Raw genomic sequence first — 20,678 nt, 5'->3', positions numbered from 1 at the left:
ACCTCCATTAGAAAATGGAACCCTCTTTAAGAGCAATAGAGTCAGAGTTCAGGAACAAGAATCTTGGCAGTGTAAAAAGCCAATAAAACTCAACACAGATTGTTTTTTAAGTTATAGATTTACTGACCTGCTACAATAATATTGCATAGGATATAAAGGTGACAGATAAAAAGTAAAATTATGTACAGAACACACATACACACAGTTCAAGGTCTCTACTTACTAGAGAACAAAACCAAAAACTTGAAAAAGAAGAGAATTAAAAAAATATTCATGCATGTTGTTAGACATCCACATCAATCATGTTTCCTTTATTATTTTCAAGGAGCACCTACATCTAGTGTGACGCAGTAAATAACAGTGTGCTGAGAAGTAGAGATGATGGCAAGTAACAAGACACAGAGGCAGCTCCCTAGCATTAAATAAGTTTATATTGCACTTAGGACATGAGTGAAGAAATCTTAGCAGTCAGTTTTTACAGCATTCTGGAAATGTATAAAAGTGATACTCTACAATGCTCTGGACCAACAGTTGAGTACTTGAAGTGCCTTACAGTGTGCTAATCAACCTCATTCTAACAGAAACTGTTTTAGAATGAACTTTTTTTTTTGTTTTCATGTGTTACTTTAAGGACAACCGGAAATCTGACGCTCTTAAACTGTGGTTCGGGTGTTCTGCGCTCTCCCTGATGTATTGTGGTATGTGTACACATTGAATTGAAGTTAAAAGCTTGGAGGACTGTAAAACCAGTGAAATGCAGTGCACAAACATGGTAGGACCAGAAAAGAAAATCCAGCCCTGAGAAGCCCCTAGCCATCGGTATCCAGACCGATAGACCGCCACGGGTTCAGAGAGGCCCAGGGAGCTGAGAGAGCAAGCCAAGAAAGAAAAGGCTGTGAAAATCTTCAGGCACAACAGAGTCAGACAGGTCTTTCGGAAAACAAGTGGAAGATCTCGTGGGAACACTGATTTGGTAAATAAAATACAAGACAATATTCCTCATGTTCTAAACAGTGCCATATTTTTAGCAAAAGCTATTTACACTGAATTTGGAAGCACTGACTCCATTTTATTAAAAGGGATTTCTTTTTAAAAGCATTTTTATCAATTTAACAAAAGCAGATGCCAATTTAGAGAATTTACAAAGGTTTTGTAATGTGACCCTTACTGAAGTCAACGATTTTAAAAACTGCCAGACATGCCTGAAAACTGCCCATTTCACAACCCTTTTCTCCCATTTCGTGCTGCTATAGCAACAGCATAGAATATTCCACAGCTTTACATGAAAGAACACCACAATTGACAATTAAATAACATTAAAAAGTAAAACAAATCATAAGCCATAACAAATTAAATATATACAAACTGATTTCTATATAGTTACAACAAAACAACAGAAGATGACAAGCGAGTGGAAAGTTTTTTCAGAACTAATGGCGCCGGCATTTTGTGCAACCTGCCAAAACCAATGAGAGTGGACCGCTACCATTCTTAAATAAATGTAATATATTAGCTCCTTCTTTTGTGATGATCATAAAAATTAAATATATATATATATAATCACGCAGGAATTACTTAAATACAGCATATACAAAAAAGCTTACAAAGCTTACAAACTTCCATATCTAATTCTGTGGCCAAGTCTATTTACCCACTTCTCGGCAAAAGAAGTCAGACTGCAAATCTGAGAAAACATTTCCAGAACTAAAGAAGAAAAAAAAACCTGTTCAGGGGGACAAATACATAGTACTGACACACAACGACATGATTTGTGCTCAATTAAAGGTGACTGGAGGGCCTGTTATGCAAATAGTGCTCTGGAGTAGAAGTTTCTCTCTTAAGGTGTTTAAACAATGGCATCTCCATTCACACCAAGGCTGAAGGACATGCCCGATAAAAAGTGCTCGTTCCACGCCAATACATTCAGTTTTGCTTTTTTCCAGTTACGACTGCTTTTTTCTAGGGGTACTACTCAGCAGTAAACTACAATCTGTGCTCTAACAGCCAGAGCCATGTTAGTGGCTGAGGCAGAGGAATATGGCCATGTGTGACTGAAACCACAACGGGGACAAGGAATCCTTAGCACGCCCACATGGTAATCAGCTTCACTCCACACTGCAGCCCATGTGTGTGGAGTCTAAAAGCTTTCTAAATGACTGTACTTTTAATTTAAATGTGAACATTGTAACATTATTCCCTTAGGTATCAATTTTGAACATTAAAATCGGGGAGTCCAATGGTTCTCACTACATATCTGGCAGCAGAGTGCTCTGATAACGCCGAGAACTATTTCTCAAGCCAGAAATAAATGAGAGACCAGAACTGCCGCGATCTATCAAGCTATAAAAGTGTCGGGCCAGATCAGAGCGGTTTTCGTCCCTCGTCCGTCTGGAGTTTAACAAAGACAGGGGCGCACAGCTTGCTCCTCCCACGGTGGAGCTGGCGGCTGCCGGAGGAGCCTTATTAAATATGAAGCCCCTCGCAAAGGGAGAGGTGAGGCAGAGGCACCAGCTGTAGCCCCTCCCTGTTCAGCGAGCAGCTCTGCACGTGACGCTGCAATGCCTCTCCCCTCTCCCCCTCCTGCCTCAGCACAAACAGCCTGCAGATCGGCTGGCTATTAGGATTATGTAGTGCGCATGCATGTACTGTATCTCAGCGAACAGTGGGCACCAATGTCCTTTGAGCTCACCTGACAAAACAGAGGAAATAATCTGGCCTCCAGCTGTTCACCCATTAAAACACGTACAAATACATACATACATGTGGTGCCCACGTACAGGGAATACAGGGAAACGTTTGCTGCTTCCAATAACAGATCTGTCAGTTTGGGTGACAATCATGCTCTAATTAGAAAGCTTCACTGTTCTCCGTTGGCTGTGAGCTAGATGAACGGGTCAAGAGACTGTCTACTGAACCACAGGAAAGTACAAATAAAAGTGATCAGACAACGAAATAAAACAAACTTTAAATAGAAAGCCCCTCTCTATAGATCTTATACAACTGGGAAGTCTTCAAAATCACAAACTGAGCTAGGTAAGCATAAGACAGCAAAATAAAATTTCCGGTTATGGCAAAGTGTAGGATACCAATGGTGCTTAAGAATGCTTTACATTACTTTCATGATTCACTAACGCGGGTTGGAAAAACTTTGCGGAGGTCGCTTGAAGATGGATCAAAAGTGTCTCAACACTCGGCCGATGTCAGTAAAACAGCTTTTTGCAGGAAAAAGTCACAATCAATATGATCAAAGAAAATTAGGCAAACCAGCAGCTTTTACAAGCCAGTGCATGCATTTGTGAATCCACAGTGTAAGGTTAAACAATAGCTGTCTATTTTTCCTCCAGTAGGCACTGTTTTGAGACATCTTATTTGGGTTGCTATAGAGACTATAAATCTCCCTCATTCACTATTCTGGGTTTTCTATAAAATCATCTTGATATAAAAAACATTTGTTTAATACTGCTTTTCAATGGACAACTGCTTTAAAAAGAATCTTTGACAATTGCCAATTTGCAGCCATTGCAAATACTGAACTGTTATGAAAAATGTTACGTTTTTGTACAGTATAAAGAGAAAGCTCTCGAGTTTCAGATCAAACAGCACTCACTGCAGATTGATAAGTCTGAAGAGGTAGTGTTAGCCTTATCCATTGTGTGTGCTAGGTCAATTTGATACACAACCATTTAAAATCGAATATAAGACACGATCATGTTGTAGAAATACATATTAAAAATTGATTAAAAAAATAAATAGATCATTCTTTTTTGAAAAAGCTAAAAGATATTTCTTGCCTCACAAATTAACCACTGATTTCACACAGCTGCATTTGCATTTTCAATGACATTGAACAAAATGCATTCGTTGACAAAATAAATATACTTGTCTGAAGTAACACTAGGTTGTTGTTGTGTGTGTGTTCCAGCTCAGTTCATCTTTGCACCCAATTCCAAACAAGCTTTAAAACGTGCAATTAATCTACTGTAGGTGCATTTCATGTGCATCACGTCTCTTACTTATAAATAGCTTAAGGTCATTTGTAGAAAAATATAAATATACTGTAATAAAAATGTATTATTCCCACTCCCAAGCCTTTTTCAGGAACCCACTAGGATCTCCATGATGTGATCCAGATCGTTCAGGTCCGTAATGCAGATCTGAATGCCGCTGGCAGAGGGGGAGTTGCAGGTGGGGAATGACTTGAGGCCGTCTTCCGCGGAGGACGCCGGGAAAGCCAGAACGGAAGAGAAGTCCGACGAATCATACATGGAAGTGTCAATGTCCTCGAAGATATCGTCGAGCGCCAGGTCCGTCAGGTAGCTGGTGGAGTTGGTGATCTCGAAGCAGCTGAAGAGCGAGTCGGGCGACCTGGCGTCTCCCTCGGCCGCGAAGGGGGGAGGGCCCGGCGAGGGGGCGAAGCACAGCGCCTCTTCGCTCCCGGCGCAGCGGGGGCAGGCCAGCGGCTCGCTCGCGGCCTCCAGCGGGAGGGAGGGAGCAGGTGGGGCCGCGCTGCCGTCAGTCACGCTGCCGCCCCCCGGCAGGGGTGGGCTTTCCGGCGGCACGGGGGGCAGGTCGGGGGTGTGCATGGGCGTGGCAGGGCTGCAGACGCCCTCCCCGCACTGGGGGGTCAGCGGCGGGTCGCCCCCCTCCTGGCGCATCTCCTCCTGGATCTGCCGCAGGGTGTTGGCCAGCAGGACGGAGCGGTGCAGGCTGGGCTCCACCTTCCTGTGGCAGCTCTGCAGTTTGCTCAAACACATGTCGAGCACCAGCTGCCGCTGCTGCAGGTAGGGCAGGGTGAAGCCAGAGTCAGAGACGCCCGGGATCCCAGCGGCCATGCTCTCCTCGTAGTCACTCAGCTTGCGTTTCACGCCTCTGCCCAACATGTATCTGGGGAGAAAATGAAAAAAAAAAAACTGTCTAATAGAGAACAGGAACGACATTGCCTTAGAGATCTATCCAGAGTCTCACAGGGAATCGATAGATGCATCAGTAATTGAAAAAATCTTGGGAGTTTCTTTTACCTTCATAGAAGCTGTTTTGGACCAGCGGGGTGAGCTGGGTGTAGATTTCAGTTTGACGGGCAATAAGGAAGAGACTCGAGACTCTGGATAGATCTCTTGTGCAATAGATGGCATGCTTGCAAGATGTTGAGCAAACTGTACCGAGAACTCCAGGCATCATTGCTGCAGACAAGCCCTCTGAAGTCCTGTCTTAATGGAAATCATGTCGATTCACAGCATTAATGCGAGAGGTCAGGAAGCTTTAAAATCACTTGTCTAAAAGTGACGAGATTTTACAGTTTGGATTAGGCGTACGTGTGATCACACAAAATAGCAAAGTCAGCATTAATGTAGGCCAAGAGAACGTGAAAAGAGCTAGTTTCTCTCCAACAATTGGTATTTCAGAAATATTCGCTATATGGACAATCATGACCTAAAATGTGCACGAGAGACTAGCTTTTAAGATCTTACTTGTCTTGGACAGCAAATATACGAGGGGAAAAATGTTTTTTATCGGCATTTGGATTGATAGTATTTACAAACCGGCTGTTGTTGTCTAAGAGTGCCTCAGTTAGAATTTCTCTTTGGAGAGACTTGACTAAGCAGTGGTTCAGTGTTTCAGTTATTTGAAAACACCATGAAATTCATTCTTATAATCTACTGCTGTAGAACGAAAGGTTTCTTCCTTTTGATTAAAAAGATGGCTGTAGTTAAACCACATCGGCACTTGGTAAATAAATCATATTCCGTGCAAATGTTCCCGATGAAGGAAAGCAAAGGACCACATGGGTGAAAAGACTTAAGAGCTCTTATTTTATAACCATCCTTCCTCTATACCTGTCTGTTCTTGCACTAGTCAGCAGTACAGGAGCTCTGCAGCAGCTCACCAGCACGGTCTCAAAGGGCTTCTCTCCAGCCGGAGAAATGGGTTCTGAGTGGAACACGCTGGTCACCATGGCGATTCATATCAATCTACCCACTATGACAGTTATAGAACCTGTCTCTAAGTAAGCAGGCAAGCAGCCAGACTCCTTCGCAAGGCGCATTCTACTGTCTGACGGTTTTCTTTGTACACTTCATACAAGGCTGCTGTGGGCAGTGCGAACGGCACGCCGAATCTCGGAAACAGACAGGTTTAGAAACAGTTCGTACACCGCTTGATGCTGGTCCCTTGTTGCGTCGAGAATTACGACAACTCTGGAAAAACCTTCCGTGTTTGCGAGGCTTTAACAGCGCATCTTAAAAGCCTGTTAAAGCAAAATTCTTTCAAGTTGCGCATCTCCAAAGGCAGCACAGATAAGCCATGAGTTAGCCAGGAGAACAGTCAGCACCTCGCACCCCACCTCTGCCTCAGTGCTGGAGTCCAGCCCACCTTCAAGCAAACGTAAAAGTTTTAGGACGGGGAAGTGAGCAGAAATAAACAAGAGGCACGGGGTGACCCTCTGCACCACTGCTGGGAAACTGCATTCTTCTCTTCCAGTCAGCTGTGCCGCGCAAAGCCAGGACAAGCTGTCTGAAACCTCTGTTGCAGCAGCAGAGAGGGGGAGAGGAGAAGAAGCGAGGAACGCGCCCGGAGAGGATATTTTTGTGTTATGTAAAGAAGCACGAGGAGCCTATATTGGCTGTGCAGCTGTACTCAAGCTCAGGCTGAAGGAGAGGTGTGCACGGAGACTGAAGACAAGACAAGCAGATCACCAACAGCTCCCAAAGCCGCCAGCTCCAATTAGGAGCCGCCAGGTGTTTTTGATCCCACTTCGCTGCATCCGTCTGTCCAAGCTTCTCACAAGAAAGCGTTCGGCAGCATTTCCCAAGTCAGGCAGTACTCTTTCAGGAACCACTTCCACCTTACTGCAGCACCACAATCCCCCAGTTTGCACTGCGGCTTTTTTTTTGCTCACAAAAGTTAAACGCTGACGGTGCTGCCATGCGGACCCTGGAAGACTTCTTAAGCCAGGAAAACGGAGAAGGACTTCTCAAAACCAAGTCAAGCACATTACTTTACTCACCAATGCCAAAAAACCCCGAAACAATTCTACTCGCACACTTAACACAGATTTCTTTCTATCTCGTCTGGATAGGCCAATAGCTTTAGAGTAGCCCTGCAATGAAACCAGCTCAGGTAATGACATTTTTAAATACAAGCTGGCAGCAGACCTGCTCAATAATTTACAATCACCAATGGGCTCCAGTGGTCCTGCCTCTGACTGAAAGGCCCTGCAGTACCGTGCACTAGCAGAGGTTGCCTTGATCAGTGCATGTCAACGTGCATTCTGGAGCCCAGAACAGGAAGCTGAGTGATCACAGCCCTTTCTTTCCTCATTCGCCGCAGGCACTTACTGTGTCCACTGTTCATTCATCACTCAGTAACTCGCAACAAGCCGCTCCCAGCCTGAAACCTAACGGCTCCTGAATTTGCAGCTAGCGCTGGCCGCAGGTTTTAAAGGATACATTATTACAGGAATAATCTTTTCGCTGTTCTATGCTTATCTGACCTAACAAATCCTTGATATCCGTTTAGTAGCAATGCCACACAACTTACGAGTCCCCTACAATGCTACAAGACATTAATTACATTAAGAAATCCATATATTCTCAATAAAGTGCATAACAGGTGCCCAAGATCAAATCCATCGATGCCAGCAACTAAATCAAAAGCATTGTAAGAATTAATTAGGAGCCCCTTGATCAAAATTTCAAGCGCATTTAAATAAATTAGTACAGGGCACATGAAACAATGGTACACAGGTTTAAATACTTTCCAAGGGGATATACACATAGAAATCACTTCAGATTACAAGATAATACAAATCCAGATGTCTAATTTCATGCACCATAATAACAGGCCTACTTTAAAGCCACATCTGACAAATGAGACCCTTTTCTACGACAATAAATAAGGTTTTGACATTACCTATAGTTTGTCCATATCTTAACATTAACCTATAATTTGACAGCCAAAGTTATATTAAAGTCACACAGAAATATTTGCTGCAGCATCTTCTTAAAGACACACATCACTGGATCCATGCAAAATGCTCTGAGATATGTTATACCGAACCTTTTTTAACTGTAAAAATGCAGCACAAAATCCAAAAAGTCCAACACAGCAAACAATTCTCACCACTGAACATGCATCTATGGCTAAATAAGTCTTGCTTTTCAAATGGCATGGAAAAGGACAAACTTGAAGGGTGATTCCACAGTAACCAGAAAGAGAGACACTGCGGAGGTCACAAGTCAAGCTCCCCACAGCGCTTAACACTGGACAGTATTTAAATCTGCCATGATGGAAAAGACAGCAGGAATTGGCCCAGTCCCTAATAGGAATGCTGTTGCTTCCAGCAGAAATTACTAACTAGTCTTAATTGATACTTACCAGCCTGAACCATTTTACAATACTCACCAGTCAATTTATACAGCTAATTTAATAACTACCAGTAGGCTGTAAACTATCTCTTTAAAAGTGATGCTTTAATAAACTTTTCTACACTGACACATTCAGAACTGGAAGGTACTAGTAACCAGTAGATACCGGTTTAACCTACTGTTCTGCAGTTTTCACTAAGCCTTGTATTTAAGGTCTAGCTACCCAAAGTGGTCCAGTGTTGGGGAAACCGTATAGCACATGAAGCACTCTGGACTGGCAAAAAGTGCTCTGAAAGTCACCACAAACATCACCGTTCTACCTCACCGTTGTATGTTAACTGTTTCCTGGTTAAGCAGACAGCAGCTGCACTTCGTTTAATTTGAAGTGAATCAGAAATAAGCGAGCTTTGTTTTTAAAAATGGAAAAAAAGGAGGAGGTGGTTAGCAACGCTGCCTCACAATGCCGGGGCCCTGGGTTCGATTCCTGGGCTGCTAACTACGTGGAGCTTCTAGGTTCTGCCCCTGTTCATGTGGGTTTCCCCTAGGTGCTCTGCTTTCTTCCCACAGTCCAAAGACAGGTTGACTGGCTTCTGGGAAAATTGGCCCTGGCGTGACTGGTGCATGTCTGTGTCTGAGTGCCCTGTGATATGCTGGCGTTCCGTCGCGGGTGAATCGAGCCTTGTGCCTGTTGCGTGCCGGGATAGGCTCCTCCTAATTTACTGGATAAAGTGGGTAGAAAATGGATTATGGGGAAAAAAATCTTAAAAGTCCATTTATTTATGCCTTATCCCCATTCCAGCTTTTATGAATTACAGGATTCAATCCATATATACCTCTGTACGCAAAAGATTAATGCATAACTTGTAATTTTTCAGTTGTTCCAGGAAACTCAACAGTGTCACTTGGTCACTGCAAGGTCAGAATTAGAAGTGCCACCATTTTGATCAAACATATGCACATACATAAATGTAACTCAGTGTAATACTCCTTCCAAAAAAGGAAAAAAAAAACAGAACACCTGCTGAAGCCACCATCTGCCATTACGTCTTTCTCAAACTACCCCTCCCTGTCTAACTCACCCATTTTTATCAACTAGAGGAAGAGACATCCGACTGGTGAGTTTTAGACATTTTTAAAATTCGTTTCACACAAAAAGTCGATTCAAATGTTCCAACTGTGTAAACACCAGAAACACAAACCACACGAAGTGGTCTGCCTCTCCGGTGTTTTTCTGCAAGGCTTGTTTACTAGTATCGCCACTGGTCATTTGTCACCCAACAAACCGCTGTGGAGCTCATCTGCGCAGTACTAGGACACAGTGAAACGACTTCACAATGACACCGAGCTACTGTACGTCGAATATCCAAGCTACAATTTGACAGCGAAGTTGATTGTTAAACAACTAATGACAGCTACATACAAAACCTTTGCTCGCAACTTCTGTCCCATTCTAAGCAAACGACCGCCCGCAAAGCAAGCATTATGTAAACACCTAAAACTACGAAACAGCTTTTTTTGTTTAAATATATCCACGGTAAAGTTTCAGTTGCTCGCACCCCTTTTAATTCAGCCTTGCAAACACGGAGCAGCTCGCCAGCTTACGTTCAGAACAGCTCGCAGACTTCAACAATCGTTTCTTACCTTTTTTATTTAATGCCACTTCATTCGAACTCTTCACCATAAAGTTGCAGGACATGTTTAGCATCGCGGGCGAATACCCTCGCTCTTTTCCTTACGGGCACCGTTACTGTGATGCTGCCTGTTTAGGTTGGAAAGAACCACATAGAATAGAGGGAGAAAGAAAAACCTTAGGAACTGGCGTACAGCGGAGGTCTCCTTCCCCCCTCCGCCACTCTCCCACTCCCGACAGCTGACAAACAAGCAACTGCACAGGCAGGGCTGACGTATACTTTCTAAGCCGTGCTTCTCTCGGTGAGGAGAGGGGGCTGGGGTACAGAGAAAAAACCGGGGGGAGGCGGAGCTGCGGGGAGAGCTGCCGCGCCTCGCTCGCTCCAGGGAAACAGCTGCATCCAGCTCACGGGGCGGCGAGTGTGCAGCCTCCGGGCGGGGGGCGGCCGCTATGGCACACGGTCGACAAAGTCGCAGTTGTCGCTTTCTAACACGCTCCGTTGCTTTGCTTCACTTTCGTTAAGGGCCGACGCCTCGAGTTTCGATTTTTTTCCCCCCACTCTTTGCAACCCGGGTCTTTTTGACCCTCGCTCTCGGACTCTGAAATAAAGATTTGGCAGTTTGACCTTTTGTTTGCGCAACACTGACGACGAAGCCCAAAGAGCACCAACAGCGATTGTTCCTACAATTTTTACTTTTAGAATTTTGTTTTCGAAACTTCTTTTACACTGTAGTCTTCGATTTGCCTCATTAAGAGTTGCCTTGAATAGTTTAATGTTTAAACGAAGAATATTTTTTCTCTGCATAAAATTCTTATTAACATGGTCATCAAAGCCTTTCAGAAGTGCAATCTGGATTAAGTAATAGCATGAAGAGTGAGCCAATTCAACAAGGTCCATGATGACAGGCCAGGACTGTAGAAATTGGTGCAAGAAAGAAGGTCAGTTTGCACTGTAAGTGATTATTTCTTTCCTCATCTTTATTGTGGTGCTATACACATCACTGGCACTGTTTTCGTGGGATTAACACTTGGTGGGCTGCCCATACTCATACAGCAACTGAAGTCTGAGGAACTGTTGTCCATTCCTGACAGGATCTACATTAAAGGTTCTGAGAAAGCTGGTTTACTGGATATTTTCATAGTGATACATCAAGGCCGCCTGTATCAACTGCTACCTTCAATATCCAGTTACTGGCTAAACTGAAACCAAGATGTGATTCCCTGGCTTATGATAAGTCCCCCCCCCACCCCTACATAAAATAAATGGACTTTTTTAACCCCAATGCCAATATTGGGCTAAGGAAAGCAGAAAGGAGAGTTGGCCATGACTGCGGAGGCCTGGACACAACTCACACAGACCCCACTGAGCCGCTGTGTATTGGCCTCCATCAGTCCACGTAGATGGGCAGAAATCTACTTCAGAGGCTCTGCGTGCTCCAGACCCACAAAGCCCGGCCTGCTGAGCCCATCCACACAATTTGTAGGCCAACTGTTTTGCTGGCCTGTGTGCAAGCAGCCCCACACAGTCCTGTTTCGTCTGTCTGTATTCTTCAGAAGTGTGCGTTGCCTTTCAGACGAGTATCCATTTACCGTACATTGTCTCATCTGCACAGACGTACACATACAGTGCTGTTCATACATTACAACGTTTTCAGCTTATCCCTGGGCCTGTTGTAGCTCTCTCTATATATATTGCCTATTCAGAGGTTTAATAAAAACATATAATAAGCTTCACAAATATAGTCAAATCAAATGCAATATTAGAGCTTAGTATCCAGAATGCAGTTTTGTGTTCTTTGCCAGAAACAACACTCTATAAAAAGAAAATTAGTACTGAAAGTCAGTCAAATGCTACAAATGTAGTCTCTAGCTAATATTTTAATCCAATACTAAGACCACCAAGATGGTACAAGTGGGGGTTTAGCAGTCCATGATCAAGAAGGGGTTTGTTATTCAAAATCAGCTTGTCAGTTAAAGAGCAGAGACAGAAAAGACATTCAGCTGTCTCCAGAACTGAACTGCTTCAAGAAAAATGTTAAAACTGCAAATTAACATAAAATGTTAATAAAAGAACTTGTAGATATACTGTAAAAACAACAGTAATTCAATCCTTTACTATTCATCATTTTTACTTTATTTGACATTTGTGACGCTGTACCTATTGACAAAACCTAGTTCAAGATGACAGACAGGTACTGAATTCTTCAAGGAGCAGCGCATCATATCCACCCCACCTATTTCCAAGAGTCTGACTTGCATTCGATGAGCTTCTTACCTTTTTTACTATAGCAACTGCAGCAATCGATAGCAGAGAGAGTGACGAGGTGTGTATCAAAATGAGGAGCGGATTCAACAGGTTACAAAGGGAAAATACTCAAGACGCAAGCCTGCACTTCCTGACAAAAGTGCAACTGCCCTCTGCTTGTTTATCCTCTGGAACAAACAAATGAACTCCCTGAAGGTCAGAATGGGGCCCATCAGTTGCCAGGCAAGTCAAGACAAGAAAAGCCCCTTAAAGCATGATAAAGTCCACAACGGTAAGAAAATGTTCACTGCACGTTCTGAAATTGATTTTTCAGAAGAAGAACGGAGAGTCATACACACAGAATTTACAGGTTCAGGACACAATAAGTTAATAACAAGCATGTGCAGCTGTTCTAACGTACAGCGAGAAAGGTATGCCCTGCGATTCCTCATTTCCATTGGCGCTGTACACTAAACTGCGTCTCACACAGTGCATGTCTCGGTGGTTTGGAGCTCTAGTACACAGTAAAGTTTTGTTTTTCCACAAGGTGCAGCTTCCAGTTATCCATCTCGGGGGTCACTCTTTTTTGAGAATAAGCCTTAGTCAGCCATAGCCAACGTGTGGAATTCAGTAGTTCATTGTCACCATGTAAAGCACATGAACATAAATCTGAGATTTCTATAGCCTCTGCTTCCACCAACACTAAATGTATTGGCAAGAAGAAAGAACTTGCCTAAAAACAGTAGAATACTCTGTAAAATCACACATAAATGTATGAGAACCTTTATAGAAAAGGAGTCACTCACACGAAGAGGTGATCTGGCCAGTCAAGCTCAATTTGGGACTTGTAGCTAATTGATCTATGGCTCTCATCCTGCTGTTTTGTGAAAAAAGCCAGGGTATCAGATTCAGGGCTAAAGGAATGTTTTATAAATAAGGTGTTTATATGAACTACCAATCTACTAACTGTGTTAAATAGCTTAATATTGTGCATATTGCATATTCAATAATCAGATCTGAAATACTGCCGCTCAGCACTTTGAACAGGAAAAGACTCATTCGAGAGACAGGTTAGTCTTCACAGCTAACAAATTGCTGGTTGAATCTGGAATACAGTACATCATTCGTCTGCTTTGAATAAGATTTCAAAATTGGTGGCACACACTTGGCCATGTGTCTCTAGGGTGAGGACCCGTTCAACGAGGACAGCCTCGGCTAAGCGCAAAACAGCCGCTGCAAAGCCCTGCCTAGTACCCAAGAGCTCTCAGTGCTTCATCATCATTGGGCCAAGTCCTGAGAGCTCTGTCATGGGCTCTGTGGGGCTCACAGCATGAGCAATGGCTGCACATTCTAGAGGAGAGCACCATCTTTATCAATTGTAAGACTGGCATAGGGTTTCGCCACCTGACATCCACAGCAAAAGATTAACTCTTTGAATGTCTGGGAAACTGTGTCAAGATCTATCAATATGTTGCAAATCCCCACATTCTACACACGCACGCAGGACTCTTTTAAAGAACTACACTCTGTTAACGATTGGCAGTGGCAAATGCTTCTGGTAATTCTTTTCCTCAGTGAAGAAACTGGTGTTTTCCCTCTCAGTCTAGTGGTATTTAGGGCAAGATCTTCTTCCACAGACATTTACTGCACATAAGCTGAATTTGTTTCGCCTTTCCTCTCCTCTATGGTGTCTTACAGCTGCAATGGCAGCAAGAAACAAACACCGTCACATGTTAAGCCAGGCTCTTCCTCTTTTTCTGGAGTTCCAGCTCTGCATTTTTCTATTCACCCACTTCGGGAGTCAGAGGCAGGGCTGTAGAAGAACAGCTCACTGCCAGCAGGAAATGGCCCCTGTGAGGGAGGGACTGTTGGCAGCACAGATAGCGAGAGAGAGAGAGAAACGTAGTCTGTATTAACGAGTGGGCTGTACTCTGACTAATAGAAAAGACAGGCGGGCGGATGTCTTTATAAGGACTGTTTTACCATTACTGCACAGTGAAGCATTTCAGAGGAGCGGTTCATATTAGCCGACCCAGCCTCAGATGAATGACTCATCCCCATGTGGCAACAGTGTGGGCAGCCGTGTGGAGCAGCGATTGGGGCTCTGGACGTGTAACTGGAAGGTTCTGGGTTTAAAACCCAGGTGGGGCACTGCTCTTACACCCGTCAGCAAGGGTATTTGCTTCAGTAAAATACCCCTGCTGTACAAATTAAATGCACTGTGGATAAAAGCATCAGCCACGTAAATTAATAATAAGTCAGTCATCTATCCAGCTTCAGCAGCCCTGCCTCATCTGATCATTTCTTCAACCCTACAGTGTTTAATGTCAGATCTCACCCTCATCATCTTGCATAACAGCGTCTCTAAGACCTTGAACTAGAGAGCTACCCAAGTGGATTGGAGGAGCAAGAGTCTTATAACCCTGCCTTGTGGCCAAATCCAGAAAAGGGTCTAACAATTTATGCATCTCCCTACAACTTTAATGCAATTTAACAACAATGTGTCCGTTCTTCCACCGCTCAGGTGGACAGGATGATATGAGATGTTCTGGCAGGGCCGTGTTAAATATTGTTGTTCTTGCACGCTGTAGTTTTTTTCCCCCCCAAGATGAGTGTACTCTGTATGCACCCCACAGCCAGCCAGAGGGTCTCCACCCAGGCCAGACACCCCTGCCATTAGCATGTAATCTGCTCGAGTCACTGAAACAAAGGGCTGGCCTTAAGGTGGCACTAAGGCGAGAGCACTGCCTCTGCCACAAGGGTGATAGAGTCACCCGACTGTGCTGTGAAAAAAGTGAGAAAAATGGTTTCTGGATTTCCCCAACAAACCTGTTTAAAAGCCGCTGGGACAACTTATTCAATTATTCCCAGCACAATGACACTAACAGCTTTTTTTAAAATCTCTTTATAAGCCCTTTAACTCAAAGAAGCCATCAGGCAAATATGTAAAAAAAATCATTTTCATTCAAAGGAATCAGGTACGTTTCAGACAAGCAATTTCTTTAAAAATTATGTTCATTCTTAACATGAAATGTGTGAAGGTATTTCTAGTTTTTTATTATTCTATATGATATTAAAGTATCCTGTTGACCAAAATGAAATAACTATAGTGTGTTCCAAAAACAATTGATTTCATATGTCCAGTTACTCCATTATTCAGGACACTATTACGGTGTATTATTTAAATAAAGGATGTCACAGGAAAGAAATGCACAGTTCAGCCTGTTTTCAGGTGCATTTGAAAATGCCAGCCCACCTAGAAACAAACCAGCTGCTTTTTATTATACAATATTTCACCACACTTGAAGCTATCAAGGCCACCACCGCACAATTCCCCACAACCCCCCCGCCACACACACACAGGGACGTCTTGAAGGAGTACAATGGAGTCCTGCTTATCATTCTGCTAAGCCATTCAACTTCAGACACCTTGAACTTCAGATTACCCCAGCGCGCTCCGATTAACGAAGGGCCATAAATGTTTAAAAAGTTAATGCAACCAATTCAAAATGCTCAATTAAAACATAGTGCTCATTTTAAGAGTCATACATTGAAAGTGAACAGTGTTAAGTAAAAGAATGCTAAGAGTATACGAATACATTTCTGATTGGTGTAAAACTGAAAAGTGAGCATTTAAGGTGAATTTTAAAAATGAATGGTAACTTTTCAGTGTCTTTCAGATGAGAATTCGTAACGGCTGGTGTCCGAATCAATCTGAGGCTGCGTGTGCTGGGCAGGGGGGGTTCAGTATCTTATGCCAAATGTCAAAATTGAAGCCAATTAATCTACGAACCTGGTGAAAACCCACAGGAATACAGAGAGAACATACAAACTCCACACAGATAGCACCCCAGGTCCAGACCACAACCTAGGGTCGCAATGCCAACCACTGTGACACCGTGAATCTATTTACAAAGAATAGGAAATGCTCCTTCACGCAGAATTCTGTGTATCTGGGACAAGCTTCCCTGCTAGCCAAACTCTGGGGCCTTTTAAGAAAAAGAGATGACATTTTATATTCACTTAGCCACCTAACAAGCACTTTGGGCTGAAAGTCCCAGCATTTTCAATTGTATGTTCTTAACATGCTTCTTCAGTCACAGAGTACAAGGGCCCATTGAAAATGCAATGAAAACCATGCCAAAAATTAAAGTTTTTAATTAATTTTCATCTGGTGCAGCAATAAATTTTCAGGACCTGTTGATAACAGGAGATTGAAACTCACTGGGTTTTTTTTTCTCCAGAGTAATTTCCTTCTTGGTTTTAAATTTGCGGCAGTATCAGGGAACATAGTTCACACAGCTCATTGTCTGAGCTTCAGAGCAATTTGTGACCGATTAAGTTAATGGTCATTAAGGCTCTTTAATCTTTTACCCTTGATATTTCAGAAAGTCCAAGGAAACTGTGCTCTTCCAGTCTTTAAACCTAGATGTTATAATCCTCATCTCCCCTTCTTGCACAAGACAGCGAAGTTTAATTTAGGCTGATAATATTTAATTTTCTCCCTTCATCCTGTTTAAAACTATAGACTACAGTGTCAGTATTTCACACCGTGAGTTCTGAAGTCTTAAGCCCTTGGGGCTTTGAAAGATTCCAAACTTTAGGGTTGAGTTTCTAAGCAACCGTAAAGTGTGGGTACCTGACAGTGAGTCACCCAGACCTACAGTCATCCTTCAATTTGTATGGGAGCTGGAATTAAGAGTGAGCTCTGTGGAGGTGCCTCTCATTCTGCCACTGATGACGGCATCATCTGTGCTGCACTGGTTGAGGATGACACAACACAGGGGGCTCATTCCCTACTGCGTCAGCACCTGCAGGGGCTCCCCCACAGGGAGGTGACCCCAGCGGCCTCAGGCCAGACTAATCCAGCAGGGTGCCAGCTCGGAACTCCCAGGTACTCCCAGGCCCACCCTCACTGCTTGGGTCACAAACATGTCATAAAGTTCATGAACTGGGAACTTTCACATAGTCTTTAGGAGAAAGATGACATACAAGAGACACTGTCTCTACAAAGTCTAGTAAAGTTTTAAAGAGGACTTGGTTGTCTATTCACAGATCCAAAGATTATTAGTAATCTGTGTTTGGATATATTGAAGAATGAACTAGACTCTTGGTCTCTACCTCAATAGCACAATAGAATTGTGACTTCTTTTGTCTATCCACACAGAAAAAAAACACAAAATACAGCTAACTGTGCACGAGTGCGACATTGCCTATAAGGCTAAGATCAAGAGTAGTGGCGCAAGCCTCTCTCACTCTTCCTCATCTCATTTCTGTCTGTGACACAGCAAGAAATCAGCTGATTTAGAAGCACACTTCTGCACATTTTTGGAAGGGCGGTCTATACTCTGTGTAAGTCAATGTTTAGGTGTGTTTCTGAGGAATACTGGCTACTGCCATCACAGAAAATCCTTGCAGTCCTTTCACTGTAACCTTTAATACCACAACGTTTTACATCAATGAAGAAGCACACGGTCAGGTGTTGAACAATATATTTGCTTCAGCTGACTGGTCCTTAAAAGGTTTAACTGAAGATATGATGCCTTCAGCACCTCTGCTCTGCCTCTGCACCGACAACTTCAGAAACGTAACCTCCGCGTCTGAACACAGGACCTCTGACGTAATTTCTGTTTAGAGTAGACGCACAATCCTGCTCCATTTCAACAGGCATAACAGGGTTAAGGAAGAAGGTAACTTTAAAAACTCTTAGGAAAATGTTGACAGAAGGGGGATGGCACAGTAGTACAGTGGTTAGTAGTGCTGCAGCACTGCGGCCCCGGGTTCAGTTCTGGACTGGGGGTGCTGTCTGTGTGGAGTCTGTATGTTCTCCCTGTGTCCCGAGTGGGTGTTCTCCAGGTGCTCTGGTTTCTTTCCACAGTCCCGGTTAATTGGCTTCTGACAAAATTGGCCCTGGTGTAAGTGTGTGTGTGTATGTCTGGGTTTGTACCCTGTGAAACAAATGGGGAGAACATCCAAGGTGTACCCCACCTTGTGCTTGTTGCTTACCAGGACAGACTCTGGTTCACCCTCAACCCTGAGTTGGAAGAATCAGGTAGAAATGGATGTTCACAGAAGGCATTATTAATAAGAATTGCTTGTCCGGGTGAAACATACTATTCACAGACCACCTTTTCACTGATTTATATGTATACTTTACAACACAGAAAACATATTTGTGCTTTAAGGGGGTATTCCGAGTTGGAGGCATTCAATCATAATCCCACAGATGGGAGCCACATAACCTTGGCTTCTCAGCCAAGCACCCAGTGTCATCAGTGTGATTACTTTATGTCCACAACACAAATGTTAAGAAATCCCAACCTTAAACTTTTTTGTACTTCTCACAAAAAAGTAATCCAACCCTCAGATGGAGAGCACAGAATATGTTCAATTATGAACTCTACATCAGAGAGGCTTAAAGATGTTAATACTGTTGTACTGTCAGTGTTATGTAGGCCACAAAACTATGCTCTCTTCACTGAAGAGTCCCAGTGTAGGATAAAATATAACTTGTGATATTTGTCTATACATAGAGCAGAGTAAATCCTGTGTTTAAAACAGCATTCTTGTTGTCCTCAATCCTTAAGAATTGCGACCAGCGTGGACAGGACTACAGTCTTTCAGGATTTAAAAATGAATGACCCTTTCCAAAGACGCTATTGACACATGGTTGAAGTGCAGAAACAACTTTGAGCCTAAAAAAGCCACCTTAAACAGCGCTACACTTTAGAGTGTCACACTAGGAAATGTCCCAGATATCTAGTGTTCAGATTAAACTGTTTTTATTATTATTATTTATTACTATTATTATTGAAATTTCAAAGTACACTATTCTGTCATCAGATCCGTTGATCTGTGTTGTCTTATAAAACTGATTGCCAAAGAACTTGTGCAACTGTAAAGGTATGGTTAATACTTTTCGAAAGCTGGTGCCCTGTCTTTTGAGAGCTTCTTTTATCCTCAATTAAAAATCGTCATCTACAGGTCGTTGCTTCATACCCACGAACTCCTCTGTATGCGTCATTAAAAAGGAAGGAATCGGTTTGGAGACACCTCGCTTGCATAGTGATTTACTGCGTTTTAATAATAATTTAAATAAACGACCGGTAAAGGGACACATTTCGTTTCATTTCGGATATCCCGGAATGGCTTCGGTGCTACTGTCCAAGGAGTTTCGTTATGCTAAGAGATCCAAGTCAAACCGGACAGTCTCGCCAATAATCACGCCGTGCGGATAGAACGCGCCAGGTGAAGAAAATCCCAAGACTCCGGACACTCGGTAGTAAGAAGAATGAAGGCACCCCGACAGGTCTGAGATTTGCGGGAAATCGCAAACCCCCTGTTACTTCATCGATGGCAAAGTGTGTCTCGGATCTCTGGTTGGGGGCAGCCTGTGCGAGTTCAGCGAGGGGTCCATTTCTGGTAAAATCTCGAACACTCTGCTGCCGCGCTTGTGACTCAGCAAATGGTGTGGTTTCATCCCAACTTTTCTGAATCTGACGAAATCATTCCGGCTGGAATAAAGGCAGCTCCGGGTCTGCTCGTTTCCCGCTGGAAACGAAGAGTAACGCGCCCTAGAGAGGCACGGCTAGGGTGCCACCAGAAAACACGGTTAATACGCAGCGACCTTACGCAGCTCCAAGACTAAACTTCCTCATCGCAGTAACATAGCGGGCTGCTCGTTACACCTGAGCCGACTGCACCGAAATATCAAGTTGTGCGGGCTTCAAATACATCACTAGATGATAGACTGGTGAAAAAGTCAATTGCTTAATTACAAATCGTGCCAAATCAAAACGCACACATTTCAGACAAGGTAACCATTGCATCAAAATAAAACTTTGAGAAAAAGACGACGCGGATCGGTCCGTTTGCTGACACATGGCAGTCAATCACATACTTACCTCGACGCGGACAGGACTTCAGAGGGCTGATTAACTTTCTCGCCGGTCGTGCCGGGCAGGATCCAGTCCACACGACGCAAAGAGATCGGCGTTCACACTCCAGGCGCTTCGCAGCAAGAGAACTCCATGATTTAACCCCATAGCATCATCAAAAAAACAACTACGAATTAAAAACAAAACAAAAAAAACACCCGGGAAACTATCAAATGTTACATTCTCTCGCGCGGTGTATCTGAAGACAGGAGGGCAGCGTCCACCTCGGCTGGAAGGAACTTGCGAGTCGAGGCGCTCAGCGCGACCAACATGTTCCGCCCGGCTGGTGTCTGAGGCTGGAGACCAGGCGGCGCACCAACCCGGCGACAAGGCAGCGGCGGCGGGGATGACACTCAGCTGATTGACGGCAGTCAGGTGGGCAGCTTCTGGTTGGGTGGCTGGACTGCGGGCCCGCCTGGTAACCACCGCTCATTCGCTCGTTTTTTTTCCCTCCCTCCCTTTCTCTCCGCACTCGTCGCCTTCTTCTCGGCTGCTCGCCGCCC

At 43.8% G+C, this 20,678-nt stretch overlaps 1 protein-coding gene across 3 annotated transcripts; it reads right to left on the bottom strand.

The window, feature by feature from the left end:
- Nucleotides 1-99: 99 nt before the first annotated feature.
- On the bottom strand, nt 100-20,678 carry LOC148653518 (SERTA domain-containing protein 2). Of its 3 annotated transcripts, XM_088648619.1 has the most exons (3): nt 20,143-20,677; nt 10,005-10,122; nt 100-4,884 (listed from the first exon to the last, which is right to left on the bottom strand). In XM_088648619.1, exon 3 carries the CDS (start codon nt 4,878-4,880, stop codon nt 4,095-4,097), a length of 786 nt encoding a protein of 261 aa, XP_088504745.1. In that variant the 5' UTR covers nt 4,881-4,884; nt 10,005-10,122; nt 20,143-20,677; the 3' UTR covers nt 100-4,094. The 3 variants fall into 3 exon arrangements, with proteins under 3 accessions (XP_088504745.1, XP_088504746.1, XP_088504744.1); XM_088648620.1 differs by lacking the exon at nt 10,005-10,122 and having other exon boundaries at nt 20,143-20,678; XM_088648618.1 differs by lacking the exons at nt 10,005-10,122; nt 20,143-20,677 and adding an exon at nt 5,835-9,965.

The sequence above is a fragment of the Lepisosteus platostomus genome, chromosome 10 (assembly GCF_059453375.1).
Source record: "Lepisosteus platostomus isolate fLepPlt1 chromosome 10, fLepPlt1.hap1, whole genome shotgun sequence".
NCBI classification, from domain to species: domain Eukaryota; kingdom Metazoa; phylum Chordata; class Actinopteri; order Semionotiformes; family Lepisosteidae; genus Lepisosteus; species Lepisosteus platostomus.
Note: the sequence above shows the minus strand (reverse complement) of the source record. Positions and strands in the feature narration are given on the sequence as shown.

Coding starts and splice junctions, on each gene's coding strand:
- LOC148653518 (XM_088648618.1), bottom strand. CDS start 5,953: ATGGTGACCAGCGTGTTCCACTCAGAACCCATTTCTCCGGCTGGAGAG. Junction 4,885..5,834: donor ACTAGTGCAAGAACAGACAG/GTATAGAGGAAG, acceptor TTTTCTCCCCAG/ATACATGTTGGGCAGAGGCG.